This window comes from Orussus abietinus, unplaced genomic scaffold (assembly GCF_000612105.2).
Source record: "Orussus abietinus isolate OABI.00-Male unplaced genomic scaffold, Oabi_2.0 scaffold236, whole genome shotgun sequence".
In the NCBI taxonomy this organism is placed as follows: domain Eukaryota; kingdom Metazoa; phylum Arthropoda; class Insecta; order Hymenoptera; family Orussidae; genus Orussus; species Orussus abietinus.
Genome location: NW_019396007.1, coordinates 96,721 through 114,848, shown reverse-complemented (window position 1 = coordinate 114,848; position 18,128 = coordinate 96,721). Strand labels below are relative to the sequence as shown.

The window sequence follows — 18,128 nt, the reverse complement described above, 5'->3', positions numbered from 1 at the left end:
AATGCGCACGCAGTTTCTTTTAAGAAAAATTTATACTGGAATTTTCTTCCTAACCTCTTCCGACACGATACGTAACCAGTTGCATGGCACGTGTGCATGTATTTATGCAGTAGTATGTGTGTGTGCCATGAAAACCAAAGGAAACGTAATCCAATCTCTTTTCTCTCTTTTTCTATCAATAAACAATGAACGTGATATGTGCGAACATTTTTCAACTATTGCAGTAACGACAGAAAATGGTACGAAGATAATAACTTTTGTGTTAGGTTAATTGACAACAAAATTCGCATCGGGGGAATTATAACCTAAAAGAGAAAGCTGCTTTAATAAATTCTTTTCATTTTCAGGGACCTTGAAATGAATTCGCTGAGACCATTGATATTAATCTTGAATTTCCATACTCAGAGAAATTGTGACCACACAATTTCTTTAAAGGTTATCCGAGAGTCGAAGCATCCGTTAGTGCATCGACGTCCTACATGTTTTGTTAATTGAGATTAGAGAAGTATAGAGTTGTGAGATAATATACAATGGCAGAAGTAAAAGTTGGAATTAGTTCGAGCCAGGACTGTCCCGTCGATCCAAGAACGAGAACCAGTGAATCCGGAACTATGGCGTCGTCTCCGTCATCCTCGTCTGATTATGTCACTGGGGATGCTGATGACAGCTCTGATAGTAAGACGACGATACCCCGAACGTTAAAGTCTGTAGAGACCTTGCTCTCATTTTCAAAGGTATAATATATTGTATCGACTCGTTAATAGAGATTAATAGTTCAAGTAATACATAATCAATGCTGGGAATTTTGAATATGCATCGATTAACGAAATTCTTATTTTGTAGGCAACGACACAAGAGGAACTTCAAGAAATGGCTGGGAAATGTAAACAGTTAGTATTAGAGAGCACGGAATGCTCCGAGGAAAGGAAATGGCTCGTAAGACGTTTAATCGAGCTTCGTCTAAGAGTTCAAGAGTTACGGGGATCGCCTGATGAGACGGTACTCGAAACATGCGTTGTTCTCGGACATCATTTGGTTCCCCAGAAACATTATATCAACAGTGGGCCAGTTTACTGCGATCATTGCAGTGGCACTATCTGGACAGTTTTGCAGTCGTGGTACATTTGTAGTGGTAAATTACATTAATTATTAAAAGTTCAAGAAATGGTTTAGCTTTTCCATGATAATTCATTTGAAATAACAACTTAATATTAAATATAAGTAGAGCATCGTCAAATCAGACTTGGACAGACATTAATTGGGTATCTAAACATTTGATTAGACATGATTAAGTAATGAACTTATCGATTAATTTGAATAACAATGGTGTCCAATTCTGCGCTAAGTGAATATTAACCATTTTCCTGGAACTATTTACCAACTTATAGTAATGTTAATGATAACGATTGAGATTGCGGATTCTGTTGCCACTGGAAATGCCTGAACAACATTTGTCGAGTCTGCGTACATGTCATCGCAAGCGAGACTGGTGGCTACAACAACACAATGGACATTTGCCCAGAGCAAGGACTTTCGGCGCAAGGATATCGATGCGCAGAATGCAATGCCAAAATAACATTTAGTAAGTCCGTCACAATCATATTAAATTTAATTCCCCCACGTGCAGATTTTTAAAACTGCCGATATAATTATTCACTTTGAAATACTTCAAGACAGAAAGAATATGCTTCACGTTTATTGTTTATTAAATTTTTCCAAAGCGTCTGAATATTTTCAATAGCTCTAATGAAATTTTACATTGCAAGCACTCGCAGAAGGATTATTGGTATCATGTTTCGGAAGTCCTTTCAAGTATCCAGGTATTGTTCTACTAGAAGTAACGTAAAGCAATAGCGACGTAGAAATTACTGAAAATAGTGAGAACGTTTAGAATGGAGCAAAGTATTTTTCTTTTAATTTCTTTCCATTACAAATGTGTCGTTGTGATATTGCAGATACTGCATGGGTAGATCCGCGTCTTTGCGATTACACTGGATTGTATTATTGCCAACGGTGCCACTGGAACACTATGGCAATGATTCCGGCAAGAGTTGTCAGGAACTGGGACATGGAACCACGTCGAGTGTGCCGAGCTGCTGCTCAATTATTGGCTTTGCTCGAGGAGAGACCGGTTCTCCAGCTGGAGCAACTTAATCCAAAGTTATTTACACTGATTCCAGATTTATTGGTTATTAAGGTAAATATGAAAGTGACAGAGGTTACCTCAACGGATGAATTAACCTCAAATATGACAACTACGAATCACGGAGTGTAATATTTTGTATCGTGGAATCTGAAAGCCTAATAATTTGGAATTTATATCCGGAATTATAATGAGGAAAACTCATCAATCTGCCTGTTACTGAAGATAGTTATCGTAAACATGTTTAAAAGAAAATAGGCCAGTAAACATTGAGCATAGGGATGTTTCTATAATTCATCAGATTTTTATAATTTTTAGAAATTACGGGCAGAGCTGCAGATGATGAAGACTTATTTAGTATCCTGTCCGAAAGCCCAGACTCAAGGTTTGCCCTGGAAATGTGTACTCCGAACGCATTTAATAGAAAGTCAGGACACCTATTCCCTGAGGGACTTAGCCGATCTTCAAAGTGGAGTTCTTCTGAGTGAAATTAGGACAGCTTATGATTCCATGAACAGCCACATCACTGAAATATGTAAATTGTGCAAAGCGAGGTAAGCACGGAGTTACTAGTAAGGCGTGTAACTTTTAAATGTTGAGAACTGGCTGTCTGTTTATTAATTATGCCCTCTTTTTGAAGGGGCCATTTGTGTGAATTGTGTGGGAACGATGAAGTCATTTATCCATGGGGTCACAATACAATCTCTTGTCTGGATTGCACAGCAGTTCACCATAGAGTTTGTTGGGCGAAACGCAATCACACTTGTCCAAGATGTGCGAGAATTCAACGAAGACATGCTCTAGAATCGGAAGGAAATACCGAGTCGATCATTGAGAAGAACGGAGAAGAGGAAAAAGGTAAAGGCCAAACTTCATCGGATGATCGCAGCCCTTAAACTACTATCTCCGTGCATTAATTTTCCATCTCAGACAATGCAACCCGATTAGATACTAATATACTGATTATCCTTCGCTTTGTTAAGGCTTACATCGGTGAAATTTAAGGGTGCGAATTAACTGTATATACGATGTATATTTTGTATTGGTTTATAGATGATTTCTGATCCAAAAATGGAGCTGTACATAGTTAGAGTTATTCGTGTAGTTCGACGTGCAGCTCTGAGTTTAGCGATGAGTTTTTCCATGGAATTTATGGAGTGCTAGTTCAGTTAGTGAGTTGCGTTAGTTCACCAGTACGCTGGGCTTTCGATTAATCTTACCAAAATGTTACGTCGCAATTTTGTGCACTTAAGGTTTTGTAGGCAGTTAAAGTTTTAATTTCTATTTCATTGTTATTAGTTTGAGAGATCTGTTAAAACAAAACTTCAAGGAAAAGCTACGAATTAGTGAACGATATTAAATTATTAAATGGGAAGGTGTTTTAATAAAGACATGTACGAGTGGTTTAGGTCTAGTTCCGTAGTTTAAATAATGCCGCTTTTTTATTCTCCGCGCAATAGTTGAAATAATTAATTCCGGGCCTCTGTCTTCAGGGCATTTATTACGTATTTTTTACGAGAGCGCTCACTTTTCACATTTTCATCTCACGTGGGTTTATTCCCAGAATTACGTACTCGCTATATGAATGGTCTCGCATTTTCACCACGAAAAACTTTACGTAATAGACGCCCTGTGTTGAAATTTGAAGTGATTTACTATATGATAAACTAGTTAATCAGAGTTTAAGTGGTTTCATAAATCCCTTAAATTCGAATTTACTAAATTCAGACCCAATTAATTCCGGATTTCGAGTATAATGGAAACGTAGTTAACGTGTGCATCTCGTCCAATTTGAATGAACTGATGGAACTTCGACCGTGGCGCCCCACGCGAAGACTAAACCAACCAATTATCTCAATTCAGAGCCATCGATTTTTAAGGTTATAGCGATTCAACTCAGTCGCCTATCTTTCTCCGCTGTGAAAACGCAATCGTTGACATTTCTTGGAAAGGTCGTTCGTGGACGGTTGTCCGCAGAAGAGGTTATACCGATTTAAAACTCTTGTTAGGATGGCGCAGACATTAATCGAGTCCGACTCTTCTAGCGTAGCGAAACGTCTGTGCGCGATCGTTGAGAAAACCGCAAACGAGGCGATCGCGTTAGATGACATCTTTAAAATTGGTTTATCAGGTGCCGTATCGTATCTTCCTTGCGCGAATCTAACCGCCATAACCTTTCGTTATTGCGGCATGTAATTTCCCCGCAAAGTCTCGAATAATTTCCGCGTAAAGTCGGAAAAGTCAGCGGCATTAAAATAGACTGTAGACGTAGATGGAATGTGTCATCATAATTTTAATTTTATTTAATTGATTTTCATGAATTCTCATTAATTTACAATTCAAATCTCCCTTGCGTCTCGCTGTAGAAATGTGATCGAGGGTTTATCATATATGGTATTAGCTCCGAAATGTCGTAGATATCGAGAGCGAGAATAAATTTAAGAAACTCTGAGACCGCGGAGGCTTAGAATATTTAACTGGATAATTTATCGATCTCGTTATCTGCAGGAAGCTCCATGGTGCATCTCTTGGCGGAAGGTCTGCCGAGCATAACGACCGATTGGAGTAAATGGCGATTCTTCTTCTGCGACGAGAGAGTCGTTCCGTTAGATCACGGCGACTCGACTTACGGAGAGTACAAGAAACACTTGCTACCGAAAATCCCAGTCACCGAGGATCAGTTTATAAGAATCGATCCCGATCTCTCAGGTAAGACGACTGCTAATATTATGTAAAAGGTATCGATAACGTTTATTATATAGCGTATCTTTTCTAGCCGAGGAAGCAGCAAAGGACTACATCAAGAAGATGTCAGTTTACTTCCCACCGGACAGTTTACCGAGGTTCGACTTGCTCTTGTTGGGCATGGGCCCTGACGGACACACTTGTTCCTTGTTCCCGAACCATCGGTTACTGGACGAGACGAGTCTCTGGGTTGCGCCGATCAATGATTCGCCTAAGCCACCGCCGTCTAGAATCACCCTCACTTTCCCAGTGATTAATAATGCTAAAGTCTGTGCTTTCCCGATCACGGGATCTGGAAAGGCCAACATGATCAAGGTAATTATATTTTAAGCATTAGAGTTAATAACCGAGCGTCACAAAACCACGAGACGTAAATGTTCACAGCGCATCCTGAAGGACAAGGAGAACCTGCCAGCGGGTCGAGTGCAGCCAACCAACGGACAGTTATACTGGATCCTTGATGAAGACGCAGCGAAGCAGTTGGATTCTTAAGTATAACCTCAAATTGTGGCTACGCTCCAAGGAAGCTTATTATATTCCACCTTATATCGCGTCGCCGCAGGACGCTCTCGAGGCGGCAACAATTTTATATATATACATACAAACAATTATTTTATATATAATATATAGACTAAATAGGTAGGCAGATAATATATTGAAATATTAAAGGGTTAAGATAATGCACCGATCCACCTCGAGAGGCGGATCGGTGCGACCTCGTGGATGAGAAATCGTCACTCTAGTGCGCGTCGATCACGAACTGCGTTACTTGGAGATGAGGAAACATTAGAGACATACAGATGCAAAGATCATGAGCTGCGTTTCCTGAAAAATGGGGAACCATGAGGCGAGGGAGGCCAGAAAGAGTCACGCAAACGCCTTAAGGTCGAGATATTAAGTTTAGCTTTATTTCCTTTTTTATAATAACGTTGATTTTTTTACACGTGATTTTTAACGCGGACCTGAGGCGCCGCAACCGTTGAGACTGTCGGTTCGTAGATTATTTTCACGCGTTATTGGAAAACCTTTTGGGAGTAAATTCTTTTAACGTTTCGTCGGGAAGTAGGAAAAACGGAACGAGAAGAAAAGCCCTCTCTGTGATGATTTCCACGACGCGTATACTTAGATTCGCACTGTAAATAAAAGAAATCGGTTATAATCGTTGAGGGGATGTGAAAGTGGCAGTGGAAAGCTCAATCATTGAAGCTTTCCTCCAAACTGGGTGCACCGAAACGTGAATCCAACTTTGGAATATTAATGCGAAGGCTCTAAGGAACCTCCCGACACCCATTAAATCTGAATTTCTATAAGAAATATTGGAAATGTCTTTAAAGAAATTTTTCAAAAAATGTCACCGGTGTCGGGATCTTCCTTATAGCTTTAATATTTGCATATCGTCAAGTTGGAAGCTATTCGGTAGATTTAGTTAGGAGAAAAGCTTCATAAGCGAGGCCTCTGGCGACAGTTTCATGTCCCCTTAACGCACCGAGGTTCAAGTCTAGTTTTAATATAATGATTTAGTTGGAGAGAGTTAAGGAAGCTTTTTCAATTGATTTTTGCGGGATTTCTCTTTTTTTTTTACACCGCCCAAAACGTTCTCGCGGACTTGTTTGGTTGCGAAACGGAGGTTTAACTTTATTTCTAGGTGATAATTAATTCCCAGGCCGATAAGAACCGAGTGATAACAGATAGGAGGGCGTTTGCGAATGAAAACAATTGGGCAACGTGGCGATAACGAGAGGCAGACATCTCAGGGCCGTCGACGTGTATTGCACTTGAGGAATAATAAATCTTACTGGGCACCGCAGATGTAACATAACCTTAAAACATTTTCGAACTTTTAATTAGTCGACCACTCGGTTCGATTAAGGCAGTTCGAAAGTGTTTATTTCGCTTTCTGCGTTTCATAGTGATTCTTTCTTTTTTTTCTCTTTCTTACTAATCCTGGGGATATATTAAATCGTACGCAGGGGGTCGATTCTGTACTTTTGGTGAGAGTGCTCATTTCTCGCACTTTCACATCAGGCGAATTTATTTACCTGATTTTATATCCGCCGAGTGAAAATGCGAGATCTCGGTGACTAGTCTCACGTGAGGTTTCTCACATTTTCATCGTAGTGACGTAGGTCCAGAATCGCGGGAGATGCTCACGTAAAGCATTTTCATTAGATTAGAGTTACAGAATCGACTCCCAGGAAGTGAGATGCGACGAAATATGTAAATCCACCCGAGTCGTCGCGAACGTATATTTGTACTGTTTAGTAATTACGAAAGATAATCTTTGGTGACTTTTTCATACGTCCCGCGCGGGCGCAGGGGAAGAAAAATGGCGTACAGTAATAGAGCAAGAAAAAGAGAGAAGATACAGAGAAACACGGAAAGATGTACGAGCGTATATTCAATTCTTACATAGATAGATTTAACAAATCTGAAGTACATTCTGCTTTGCAGAATAAGTCACCGTTACACAATGCGCATTACGTAGGCAAATGTACACACGTCACACATCACACACACATGCGCGCACGCACCACCGATCGCATACGAGGAGCTGGCGCCCTCTCGCTGCCTCCCTAGGAACTGAGTCTATATAATACATCAATAAATTATGTTTGTTCATCCCGGGAATTAGTATAAGGAGATAGGACGTCATGTATATCGAAATCGTCCCCACTTCAAGATTTTCGGATTTTTTTTGTCTCTTTTCTTCTTTCTGTGAAAACGACCATAGACGTTATGTCTCCTTATACTACTTCACAGTTGATCCGTAGAAAAGGGAAAAGAAAAAGGAGAAAACGAAAAAAGTCACTCGTGGTGCACGGACGTCGTATAAAAGAACTAAAAATGGAAAAGACCAGAGAACAGGGAGAGATATAGAGAGGGATCCAACGTCCCTCTGCGGAGTCATGTCCACGTCTCGTTCCCGCAGTAAGCTAACCTATAAACGTGTATAAAAGCATATTTTCGGTCGCGCATTTTCGGAGCCGCTGAAATAATCGTGCTTTACCCTTTTCCCAACAAATGCCATGCTCGCACGCAATTTCCTGACTGGGACATTCTTAGGTTAATTGGAACACGTAAATGCCATCGCGTGGGGTTAAGTTATCTAGGGGGCGCTGGCGGCCATCTTGGAAACGGCGGCGCCAAATCTTTCGGAGAAAAAGTAGCCGATTGCATGCACTGTAGGCGCTAAAGGAGACTAAGAGGTACTTAATCGTATCAAAGAATTCAAAAGTCTTTAGTAGAAGCCCTCGTTGATGCTCGAGAAATACGACGTTACGTAAAACCGCGGCTTTAAAACGCGCATCCAGTGATCGGTGCAATCTGGGCTTCCTGGTAAGTTTTGATTTCTTTGAGCTAACCTTCTTTCCTCTCGCTGAATCGCGGGTCAATTTTCACACGTCTAGTCTTACTTATCACAGAGCATAACTCGGTCTACGTATCAGAGTCCTCGATTCTCTAATCAGTCAATCCGTTAGCAGGCCCGCGTGGAAGTTTTTAAATTTCATTTTCGCCTTACAAGGCGCCGGATAAGTATTGACGCCCTTTCACACCTACCGTCACGTGTTAGAAACGGCATTACTTTTCCCACCGACCTGATATCCAAACTAATAAATCCCCGGGCCTGCTTTTCTTTTCTTTTTTTTTTTTTTTGTAGAATAACCACACGGCAAAATAAGCGTTCGAGGTTATCGAAAATAAAAGAAAAAAGGGGGGAAAGGGCAGGGAAAAAATGAATATAAAGAAAAATAGAGAATCGTCGACGCCTCCGCGGATTCGCTTTGTAGGCATTCGCCGAGAGCACGGATCGGATTTATTCTTTTATTTCGTTATATCGGAATTTGGGGGGGATATAATCTTTGATAAGAGATATCGGAGGATCTCGGTTTAAAGTCGGACCTTTCTTTTTATTTTTCTTTTAATACTTTGTACCGTGAAATGATATCCCGCACTGGTTATCAATATTCCCGGAAGGTGCAAGGTGCTTTATTAAATCGCCTTTATAGTTGGATATAATTATTTAATATGAATATTAATGAAAATAGGTGGAAAAGAAAATATATCCGAGTCAAGAGGTTTCTCTTATACCGAAAATAATAATAAAAAAGTACTTAAATGACATAAATTTAATTGTTTAGAACAGGGAATATAATCGATTGCACGTGCTCTCGGGATTTGCCACTCTCCCTAATTGTTTATAGATTAATTAATCGGCCTGGCCGATGGGAGGAGAAGATGCAAAAAGGCCCTAATTGTTTATATACTCTTTCTGCGAGGGCACGCATGCACGTAACTTAAGCGATTATTTAATTTTACAATTAATTGTATTAATATCTTCTTCCATCGGATAGCAACGATCCGCAGTTTAACGCATTCGCGACCGGCAAATCTTTCTTTTCCCGTTTATACTTCCCGAATATACGTAATAACGGCGAAATGAATGAAATTCTGTAACTGGTTGCCGCAAACTTGTATCGTGTGACGTCATGGACGTGAATACACGTCAGCGGTCGCGAATGCGTTAATATGTGAGAGAGTAGAAGAGGGGAGAGAGAGAGAGAGAGAGAGAGAGAGAGAGAGAGAGAGAGAGAGAGAGAGNGAGAGAGAGAGAGAGAGAGAGAGAGAGAGAGAGAGAGAGAGAGAGAGAGAGAGAGAGAGAGAGAGAGAGTACAGACCGTGAAAACGAGGCGATCGGGCCAATAAATAAAGTTGCGAGAGTCCTGGCAGGAGAAGCTGAGGACGCAGGCCCGCCTGCTCGGTCCCATATAACGTGCTGAGTAATCGTAGGTATCTCCGTAAAATGGTGTAATAATTTAAATAGAATTAATAGCCCCTAGTGTGTGCGATTATCACGTCATGTTGACACCCAGTGCCTGCCTGAAGTGCTCGTATACCACGTAACTGATGGACACCGCAGGGGCGACCTGTGGAAAATACGAGAAAGACATTTTTTGGAAGACAATTCCTCTTCCTCGAGGACTTGTATCAGACTTGTGAACCCACCTTTAGAAAGTTTGGCGTCAAGCCGCGATACAACCCGCGGAATCCCTCCCTGTGGACGATGTCTTGGAAGACCCCGACCATCGTGTTGGGATGTCTGGTGGGTGATATTTGGGCTTGCAACCGAGTCCTGACTAGAGCTAGCGGGTACGAGCATACTTGTCCTGCCGTACTCGAGGCCGTTCCGCAGAGCAGGAGCAGCCAAAACGCGGGCTGCTCGTTTTTACCGTGGGTTCGTAAGTAACTATTCTTCAGCGTCTGGGAATAAAAGTGTCAAAGCGTCTCGCCAAGTACATTTGTACAGGGGGTTAAAGTTTAATTATACCTCGTACACAGCCAAGTCGATCCCCGCGTATGGAAGTATACCAATGAGATTGGGAACGTAGCCTCTGTAAAACGTCTTGAAACCAGCCTGGCGATAAATCTTCTTCGCGGCATCCAAAATGCCGGCAAACTCCCCGGTTTTCCGGAGAGCCAACCGAGTCTTTAGCACCTGAAAGCAAACCCCGGAAAATGATATTATATTCTAACCTATTAAAATCGATTAATAATGATATAATGAAATAAACCTCGAGCGGGTATATAGCCGATTGGCTTATTCCTCCAGCCAATGAGCCTGCGAGAAATCTCTCGTAGATTCCCAGCTCTCGACTGTCGTCTCTCTTGATTGACCTCTTCACTTGTTCATAGGCCATGAACTTGAGCGCGGTCTCCGGGCCGATTTTAAGTACGTTTATGCCGTTTCCTCGCCACAAGCTTAAGACACCGCCTTCCCTCAGCATGTATCTGAAGCAGCTCATGATATTGCAATGCCTTGTCCCGTGAACCTGTCAAAGGAAATCCCGATTAGGGCCTCCCTCGAAAAGTGTACGGCCGAGTCGAAAGTTTGAATTACCTGCAGGTAGACTTTTATCCGATCCAACGGTGCTGTACACGTCCGAGAGACGGCGCCTGCGATGCCACCTGCCAGCAGGTGGCGCCACCACATCCCTGAGACCATTTCGCTGGTCGTAAAATCGTCCGGCACTCCCATGTCCTCCCCGATGTCCATGTACTGTAAAAACCAGAAAACATGCTTAAAGCGGAATAAGTCCCTTTTTTCCTCCTCGTTCGGGCTAAATAAACATTTTTTCTTCTTGAACAAATTTTATCTAGGGAGTTTCAAGACCTTTGTTGAGAAGTCTATTGTCACGTGTTAAAGTTTGGAGAAAAGTTGTATTAACACATTCGCAGACCGCTGACGTGAATTCACGTCACTGTAAATTCCATTCCATATTAAATTAATTTATTCATTCTATTCCTGTTAATATTTATACAGGAGGATTTCGTTACGGCTTAAGGCATGCTTTGAATTTTCTTTAACACGTGGCAAAAGTTAGGCAATGGTGCATGCCATCAGATTCTGAGGATTCGGAGATCACGAGGCAGAGGGGAAGGTCGTTCTCTCGTGCCAAGGAATAAAGTTAATTTTATCCGTACCGCGACATATGTACAAATCTCATTGTCGATCTTATCAAAAGAGGAGCCCGATAATTTGATTGGCGAGTCCCAAGGATTCCGTTTAAATGGTTAACGAGTCTAAACCAAGAAGAGTACATCGGAAATAAATATTCCGATTACTCACACACTTTGTACACGGAGCCATCTCGACATTAGGGCGAAATTCCCCTGACCGTGCTTAGTAGCCAAAGGCACCTTAAGGCGCATGAAACTTGTTCGAAATGTTCACAACGAATTTTACGGGCTTCAGGATCATTTTTAAGGCGATATGCAAGGGTCATTCTATATATGCGAAGCGTGAAAATGTTTATAAAACTTTTCTACTAACTGGGTGCACCGACTATATTTATTTAAGGTTGTATTATTAATATTTTTTCAAACAATGTTCTGCAGAGTCGACTCGAACCAGAGGAAACCCGATAAGAAATGGAATCCAGGAGAAATTACGCCACGTCGAAGAAGCCGCCTTTAATTAATTGAAACCATAGAAAGCGATGTCGCAATTGTTCATTTATTTGTACCTTGTTGTAATCACTCGACTGTAATTATCTATAAGTTATGTAAGGATTCCTACGATTGAAGATTTAATTCCCAGCTGAGAGCAAACGTAGCGAATAATTATCCTGCCTCGAAGGATGTTTAAACAATAGCAAGACAAAATAAGCTGTTTATGAAACACGTATTTCTGGATAAACTTGTACGGCAATTTTGCTTATTAAAATGTAGACTACGGATTCGTAATCAGTACATAGAAGTAGAATCTTGTAGAGTATTGTTTATCAGTATTGTTTACAATAATTGTTTTCCGGGATTCAGGGTCTTAGAATGGAGAAAAACCGCGAAATTCAAAACCTGCGGTCACTAGACCGATGAAACTGCGGTCCGAGACAATCGACCTTATTCCAAAAAAATATAAATTGCCGTACAAGGTCTGTTCAATTGCGATTAACAAAAAAAAGTCTCGTTTAAGGTGTTGATATAAAAACCAAAGTCGGCGACGCAAGTATTTAGAGAGCTCCTTTTTACGACGTCGATCTAGTTCCTCTACGTGTTTCACTTCACCTTAAATGGGGCCCCCTAACCTCAAAGACACCTTGCGAATACTTAACTTGACGTATATCTCGAGAAAGAAGTCGCTGTCTAGATTGTCCAAGGTATCCATGGCGTCGGCTTATCGTAGGACAATTATTTGATAAGAGGCCGAAGTAACTAGGCGCGTTAATTCAATCCGGCGGCCGTAAGAGCCAACGAGAGACTGAAAGCCGTCCAAAAGGAAGCGAAAACCTCAGGGCTGAATGCCAACTACAGCTTCTTCCTGGTCCCGAGCCCAATGTCAGAACGAGAATGAAAGAAACGAGAGAAGGAGCTGACAAGACTGGACAATTTCTTAATATTCTTTTTAAACGATAACAATGATTTTAATTAGACGAGCATGTCTAGCGAACCCTCTAATAGCCCGTTCCTGATCCTTCGTCCACGTGAGCTGGCACGGAGCTCCCCCCCAGGCATACATTTTAGGGGTTGAAATTTTCGATTTCTAACGGGAACATAGGATAACCAAGGAGGTGGCACAGAGTTTCTCTCCCGGGCAACAATTTCAAGGGTGCATCAGGAGAATAGGCGATTAGAGGGGGTTCGCTAGACACGCTCGTCTAATTAAACGTACTCATTGTTATCGTTAAATAAGTTTCTTTATTGCATTAATTTATTTTACAGTTTATTGTACCTTAGGTACCGCAAATACATAAACGTTCTGCAACTGGTTTAAAAGAATATTAACAAATTGTCCAGTCTTGTCGTCATCTTGAGACCTCGAAGAGTATCCGGCCACCTCCTGGGTGCTCGATGTAAACTCCAAGGCGAGGATTCCCTCGGATATCCGCATTGTTCTCGAATGGCGACGGAATCGCGCCTTCAAGATGGCTGCGGATGATATCCAGGTCTTGGTTTCGCGCTCGCCTTTTCTTCGTCACAAGCCGGATCCGACGGGGGAAAACCTCAACAAGTTCGGGTCATCAACAGGAAACTTTCATCGGCAAAAAGAAAAGTCCAGGAGATCCACAATTCAGATCGAAATCCATCGATGGTAAAAAAAACACTGAGCCTTTTAAATACACGATCAACAGCCGTGACTTTCTTCGTTCCTCATCTTCGTATATCACCATATTTTTATAATAACGGATACACGTATTAGTTTACCTAACTAAAATTGATAGGTTATGAAATCGCGTTCCGGGTCTGACTTACTCGTTGCAGCAGGTCATGGTAAACGTGGAGGAAGTCCTCGCAGACCTGGGAGCTGGTCCCGATATTCTCCTGCCTCAGCATGACCAGGGAAGAGGGCCGAGGCGCCTCTAGTTCGATTAGCACAACCTTGGTCCGTAGCTCCGAGGAGCCTGGACGGGTCTAGGTATATCTGGACTCCTCGGCGAGCCGACCGAGGTCGGTGGACCTCGCGCGGGCAGTAGGTTAGGCGAGGTGCACTTCCGATAGACACTAGCGCACCCCCGGGTATAATTCGAACCTTGGCGACGCGACCGACCAAAGTCGATAGATCCCGATGCAACAGGCGAACCGTGGACTCTAAGGAACTAGTGTGAGCTTCGACCAAGGTCGGTGCACCACAAGGCAGGTTAGGATCGCTCGAGGATACAGACGACGAATGATAAAAGCCAATTTCGACAAGGGATCCGAAACACGTGGGGTGCGATAGGTTAGGTGAGAACTTTCGCGTCGACTCTCGAGGGGGCCGTTATACCGAGGTCGTTGAAAAAACTGGAGGCCGGTCTCGACGACCCCACTCACGGGGCTTCCGCACACCGTCTCCGGGAACGCGTCTGGCCCGACTGACGGCGCGTGACTCAGTCGACGCTGTCGGCGAATGCGCCGGAACCCCCCTCACCGCGTGACGTCACGACCGCGTCGGAATGCGCTCGCACGCTCCCCGGAATTTATGACAGAACGGTGCGAGCCTCCGACGTTTAAGGTTAAGCGAGACCTTTCGGGAAATTTCATCGACGCGGGTGAAAAAGATTTTATTTCGATAACCGTGTAGAATTATATATTAGGTATTGTACTAAATACAGTACTTGAGTCGTATAGTAATTGCAAAGAAATCGAAGTAAGATATGCCGTAAGGGGGTCCCAAGTGTCATGGCGGCGCGTCCCTCGAAAAGGGCCCACCTCGCACTTTCGGACTCGGCGTAGCGACGAGGCCCCTCACTTTTCGAGGAAACGGCATTACCAAAGTTTCCTCGGGAAATGTGATAATCACCGACGGTCGGCTTGGAATTGCCGATTTCTCCGAAAGTTTGGGGGGAGAGCCATTTAACGGATAATCCGGCGACGTTGGGGACCCCCCGCGGCGAGCTCGTGCGAATACCAAGTGATACCTTTCACTATTCGCGTTCGCTTTCGGCGTTACCACATTTCTTTTTTCGAGAGAGGACCTCGAAAGGTCTCGCCGATCTCACGTCGAGCGTGCACTTTATGTTAATCGTTAAAAAGTTTCACTCCAGGCCCATTCCAGTCCCTCTAACATGTATAAACCTTGGTACACGTTTTTCCTCAGAAAGTCGATAAACATCGCGATTACCTGTAATCACCGTCTCTTATTTTTTTTTTTAAAGCCACTTCGATTCGATTTCTGCATATATCTCGAAAAGCCGGGGCGTTATCAGCCGCCAATGAGCGATAGGAATTTCGCAATGCCGAGTGCAGCTCTCCCTGATAAGAGAGGACAAAGCGCGGATCCGGAGCTTTCGTCTCCCTGCGCTGATTATGCAAATAATATCCGCGTATGCGGAACGACCTGCGGAATTACCTTGCGTAATCGGTCCCCGACTTTCCGCGGCCAGACGATCGCAATTCTCGCGCGTGTCTTTAAAAAAAGAAAAAAAAACGTTATTTCGCAATCGAGGCATCGCGGGGTCAGTACACCAGACGTGAACTTGGATCCGTATAAAGGTCGATTTACCCACGTCCTATCCGTATCCGTTCCGTATACGTTCCGTATCGACTAATGAAGTCGTCTGCCAGGCTTCTGTGTGAATAATCGATCGAGTTCGATCCAACATGGCGGCCGTCTCGTCAACACGACTGACACGCTGCTCTAGCAAGGGGCACTGTATTCCGAGACGGCGTGACGTCATCCCTGCGTTCGAGCTGATGCAACATCGCCGGCGGTTTCATCACCGATTGGACGCGCCGACAACGCTAGAACCATTTGCTTCCCTCGTCTCGAGAAAATGGAAACATTGAGAGGTCAGGGGGCGAAGCATGGGGAGAAACGCGAGTAGATTCCATATAGGCGGATAGGTAAAGGAATGCCGGCGCGTTTTCATTCGAAAGTCGGTAAAGTGGGTGAGCGCATGTCCGGTGCTCCGAGGCCGACGGCTCTAGGTCTTTGGAATGGTCAGGGGTGGGGTAAGGGGCGCGGCCTGCTCGAAGAGGGGCAAAGCAGCTGATAATCAAGGTTATCGGAATGTCTGCTACGTCATCACCCGGATACAAGCCGAGCCCCCTTCGGTGGCCAATCACGCCTTCGCGTTCTTCACTGGCCTTGGCCGTGCGCGTAGACTTTTAGGGCCTTAAACTACGATTAGTTAATCCTGAATTAGCGCAATCCCCTGTTACACCGACCTAAATTAAGTCTGTGCCCTTTACTAGAACAGATATGTTGAGTGATGTTAAAGTAAGCTTACCGTCGAATGTCGCCAGTATTGTATGAGTTCGTGTATGTCAGTGCCAGGGGCGTAGAGCAGAAAGTCTCGCCACTCGTTAAAGCTGATGTTGAGGCTTCCATCCTTATCCATCCTGTACACAATAAAAGTTCCATTTTTACCATCGACTTGAAGAAAACACTCACCGTTCACGTTTGATCTCGCGTAGTTGGTATCGGAGAAACTAAGTGTAACATTCCGTAACGAGGAGTGACAGCTAGCAGCAGGTTATATAACCTATTTTTCCTAACGAATCTTAGATTTGTTAGCCTCAGCAGTTTCTCAGGATCAACGATCAAGTAAAGAAGAGAAATGATCTCACCTCTGTAACAATTTTGTCGCTTCGCCCCGGTCCATGTCTATTCCCAAATCTTTGAATGCTCTTATCAGCTCCTCCAGATCGATCTTCCCTGCAAAGAAAAATAATTATCATCGCTGTTTAGTTGCAAAAACCTACTGTAAAAAAAAAAGAAGGGCTATCGAATTCCTTAAACGACGTTGCCAATGATTATTTTGAAAACTCACCATCTTTATTTTTGTCGAGGTCTGTAAACTGCAATCGCAGGTTTTTCTCGTGCTCTCGGACATAGTGTATAAATTCAGCTAGACTGATGTCTCCGCTTTTCGTCCTGTCCGATTGGGCCAAGAATTTCTGGAAAGTAAAATACGTCTTGATTCACGCATACTCGTTGCAACTGACAATTGACACGCAGAAAAGTGTTAAAAAGAAACAAGTGAAAAGTGACAACAGTTGAAAATCAGTATTCAGTGCATGCTGGGAGAAATCTAGGTTATGTTCTAACGAGATACACATCCCTTTTTAAATGTCGTGTCATAAATATCGGTTATATCTGCATTATTTTGGTAACGGATGATTTCACACGTTAAACTACATTCACATAAATTGGATTTACCAGCGGCAGCTGTTACGTGACGTCGACCTTGCCGAAGCCCTACAATTACGTTATATAAAGAATATATCGTTCCAAAGTGCGGAATGTAAGTTCCTACTTATAATTGCTAGATCGATAACCAATAGTTGCTACCCGTGTCTTTTAAATGCAACAAACTTATCCTACATATTTCACGCATAAATCCGTTACGTTTAATTCCATACTTTTTCCTACATTAGACCTACGATTTTATTCCTATTGTAATTTAACGCAACTTCGATTTCAGATTTCCATTACGATTAAAAACTTCATGTTTATTACGCAACATTATCCAAAGTACAACGATTGAAGAGGCGGAAAATCCACTCCTCTCGTTGAGCTTCTACACAAAAGAACTTCGGTTACACCATCTCCGAGGTCCATACATTAAACCTTAACGTTTCACCCTCGAGAAGTTACTCCCAGTCGACGCATCTACCTGGAACGGCAAAGGGTTAAAAAACCGTCTCTTAACCCCAAAAGTGGGATTTGAGGATAAACCAGTCCATTAACCCTTAAAAACCGTTCTCTAACAGCACCTCGGCACACATACCAAGCTATAAACGGAAGAAGGTTAACTTTCCCGAAAAATCCTCACCTCGGCGTATCTTTTGTGAACGCCGACCTGGTGGAGCGCCTTCGAGAGGTCGTGGACATCGATCCTGCCCTTTCCGTCGAGGTCGAGTTTCTGGAAGATCTTCCCGAGTCTCTCCTCGTCCTGGGCAGGTAGCTCGTGGAGGTAGTGGGGCGGCATGACGCCGAGCGTCGCGGCGTTCCTGCCGCCGGACGGCATCTTCGGGCACCCTAACCTCGCTTTGGCGTCCCTGTCAATGCGGCTGTCAATAGCAGCGCGGTAGATGCGGCATGCGCCTCGCTTCCACTATCCGATAATGAGATTAATAACGGGGAGTAACGAGGAATAACGAGGAATAACGGCAAGTTATGGCGAATTACGACAAGAGGGCGAGCCTGGAGCGTTGCAGCTCAGCCGGTCCGATTCCAGGTGATTCCAGGATCCTTCTCCATGGACTGTCGATTGGTTATGTAAGGTGTGCGGTACAGGTTCTCCAGGGTCGCTGGAACGGT

At 43.4% G+C, this 18,128-nt stretch overlaps 3 protein-coding genes across 7 annotated transcripts; 2 read left to right on the top strand and 1 right to left on the bottom strand.

Annotated features, from left to right (window-relative positions):
• The first annotated feature begins 72 nt into the window (after positions 1-72).
• On the top strand, positions 73-3,547 carry LOC105703143 (differentially expressed in FDCP 8 homolog). Of its 2 annotated transcripts, XM_012431295.1 has the most exons (8): positions 73-239; positions 348-734; positions 844-1,132; positions 1,412-1,582; positions 1,767-1,820; positions 1,956-2,197; positions 2,462-2,697; positions 2,784-3,547. In XM_012431295.1, exons 2-8 carry the CDS (start codon positions 531-533, stop codon positions 3,037-3,039), a joined length of 1,452 nt encoding a protein of 483 aa, XP_012286718.1. In that variant the 5' UTR covers positions 73-239; positions 348-530; the 3' UTR covers positions 3,040-3,547. The 2 variants fall into 2 exon arrangements, with proteins under 2 accessions (XP_012286718.1, XP_012286719.1); XM_012431296.1 differs by lacking the exon at positions 1,767-1,820.
• Positions 3,548-4,068: 521 nt separating this feature from the next.
• LOC105703127 (6-phosphogluconolactonase) lies at positions 4,069-11,990 on the top strand. Of its 2 annotated transcripts, none has more exons than XM_012431276.2 (5): positions 4,069-4,274; positions 4,652-4,852; positions 4,920-5,203; positions 5,273-5,380; positions 11,783-11,990. In XM_012431276.2, exons 1-4 carry the CDS (start codon positions 4,154-4,156, stop codon positions 5,378-5,380), a joined length of 714 nt encoding a protein of 237 aa, XP_012286699.1. In that variant the 5' UTR covers positions 4,069-4,153; the 3' UTR covers positions 11,783-11,990. The 2 variants fall into 2 exon arrangements, with proteins under 2 accessions (XP_012286699.1, XP_012286697.1); XM_012431274.2 differs by lacking the exon at positions 11,783-11,990 and adding an exon at positions 6,534-6,715.
• LOC105703125 (calcium-binding mitochondrial carrier protein SCaMC-2-A) lies at positions 9,501-18,098 on the bottom strand. 3 transcript variants are annotated; one of them, XM_012431262.2, is made up of 10 exons: positions 17,997-18,098; positions 17,641-17,922; positions 16,636-16,762; positions 16,433-16,520; positions 16,093-16,204; positions 10,785-10,943; positions 10,459-10,716; positions 10,215-10,382; positions 9,893-10,147; positions 9,501-9,813 (listed from the first exon to the last, which is right to left on the bottom strand). In XM_012431262.2, exons 2-10 carry the CDS (start codon positions 17,833-17,835, stop codon positions 9,739-9,741), a joined length of 1,437 nt encoding a protein of 478 aa, XP_012286685.1. In that variant the 5' UTR covers positions 17,836-17,922; positions 17,997-18,098; the 3' UTR covers positions 9,501-9,738. The 3 variants fall into 3 exon arrangements, with proteins under 3 accessions (XP_012286685.1, XP_012286684.1, XP_012286686.1); XM_012431261.2 differs by having other exon boundaries at positions 17,641-18,048; XM_012431263.2 differs by lacking the exons at positions 16,093-16,204; positions 16,433-16,520; positions 16,636-16,762; positions 17,641-17,922; positions 17,997-18,098 and adding an exon at positions 13,637-14,688.
• Positions 18,099-18,128: the final 30 nt, after the last annotated feature.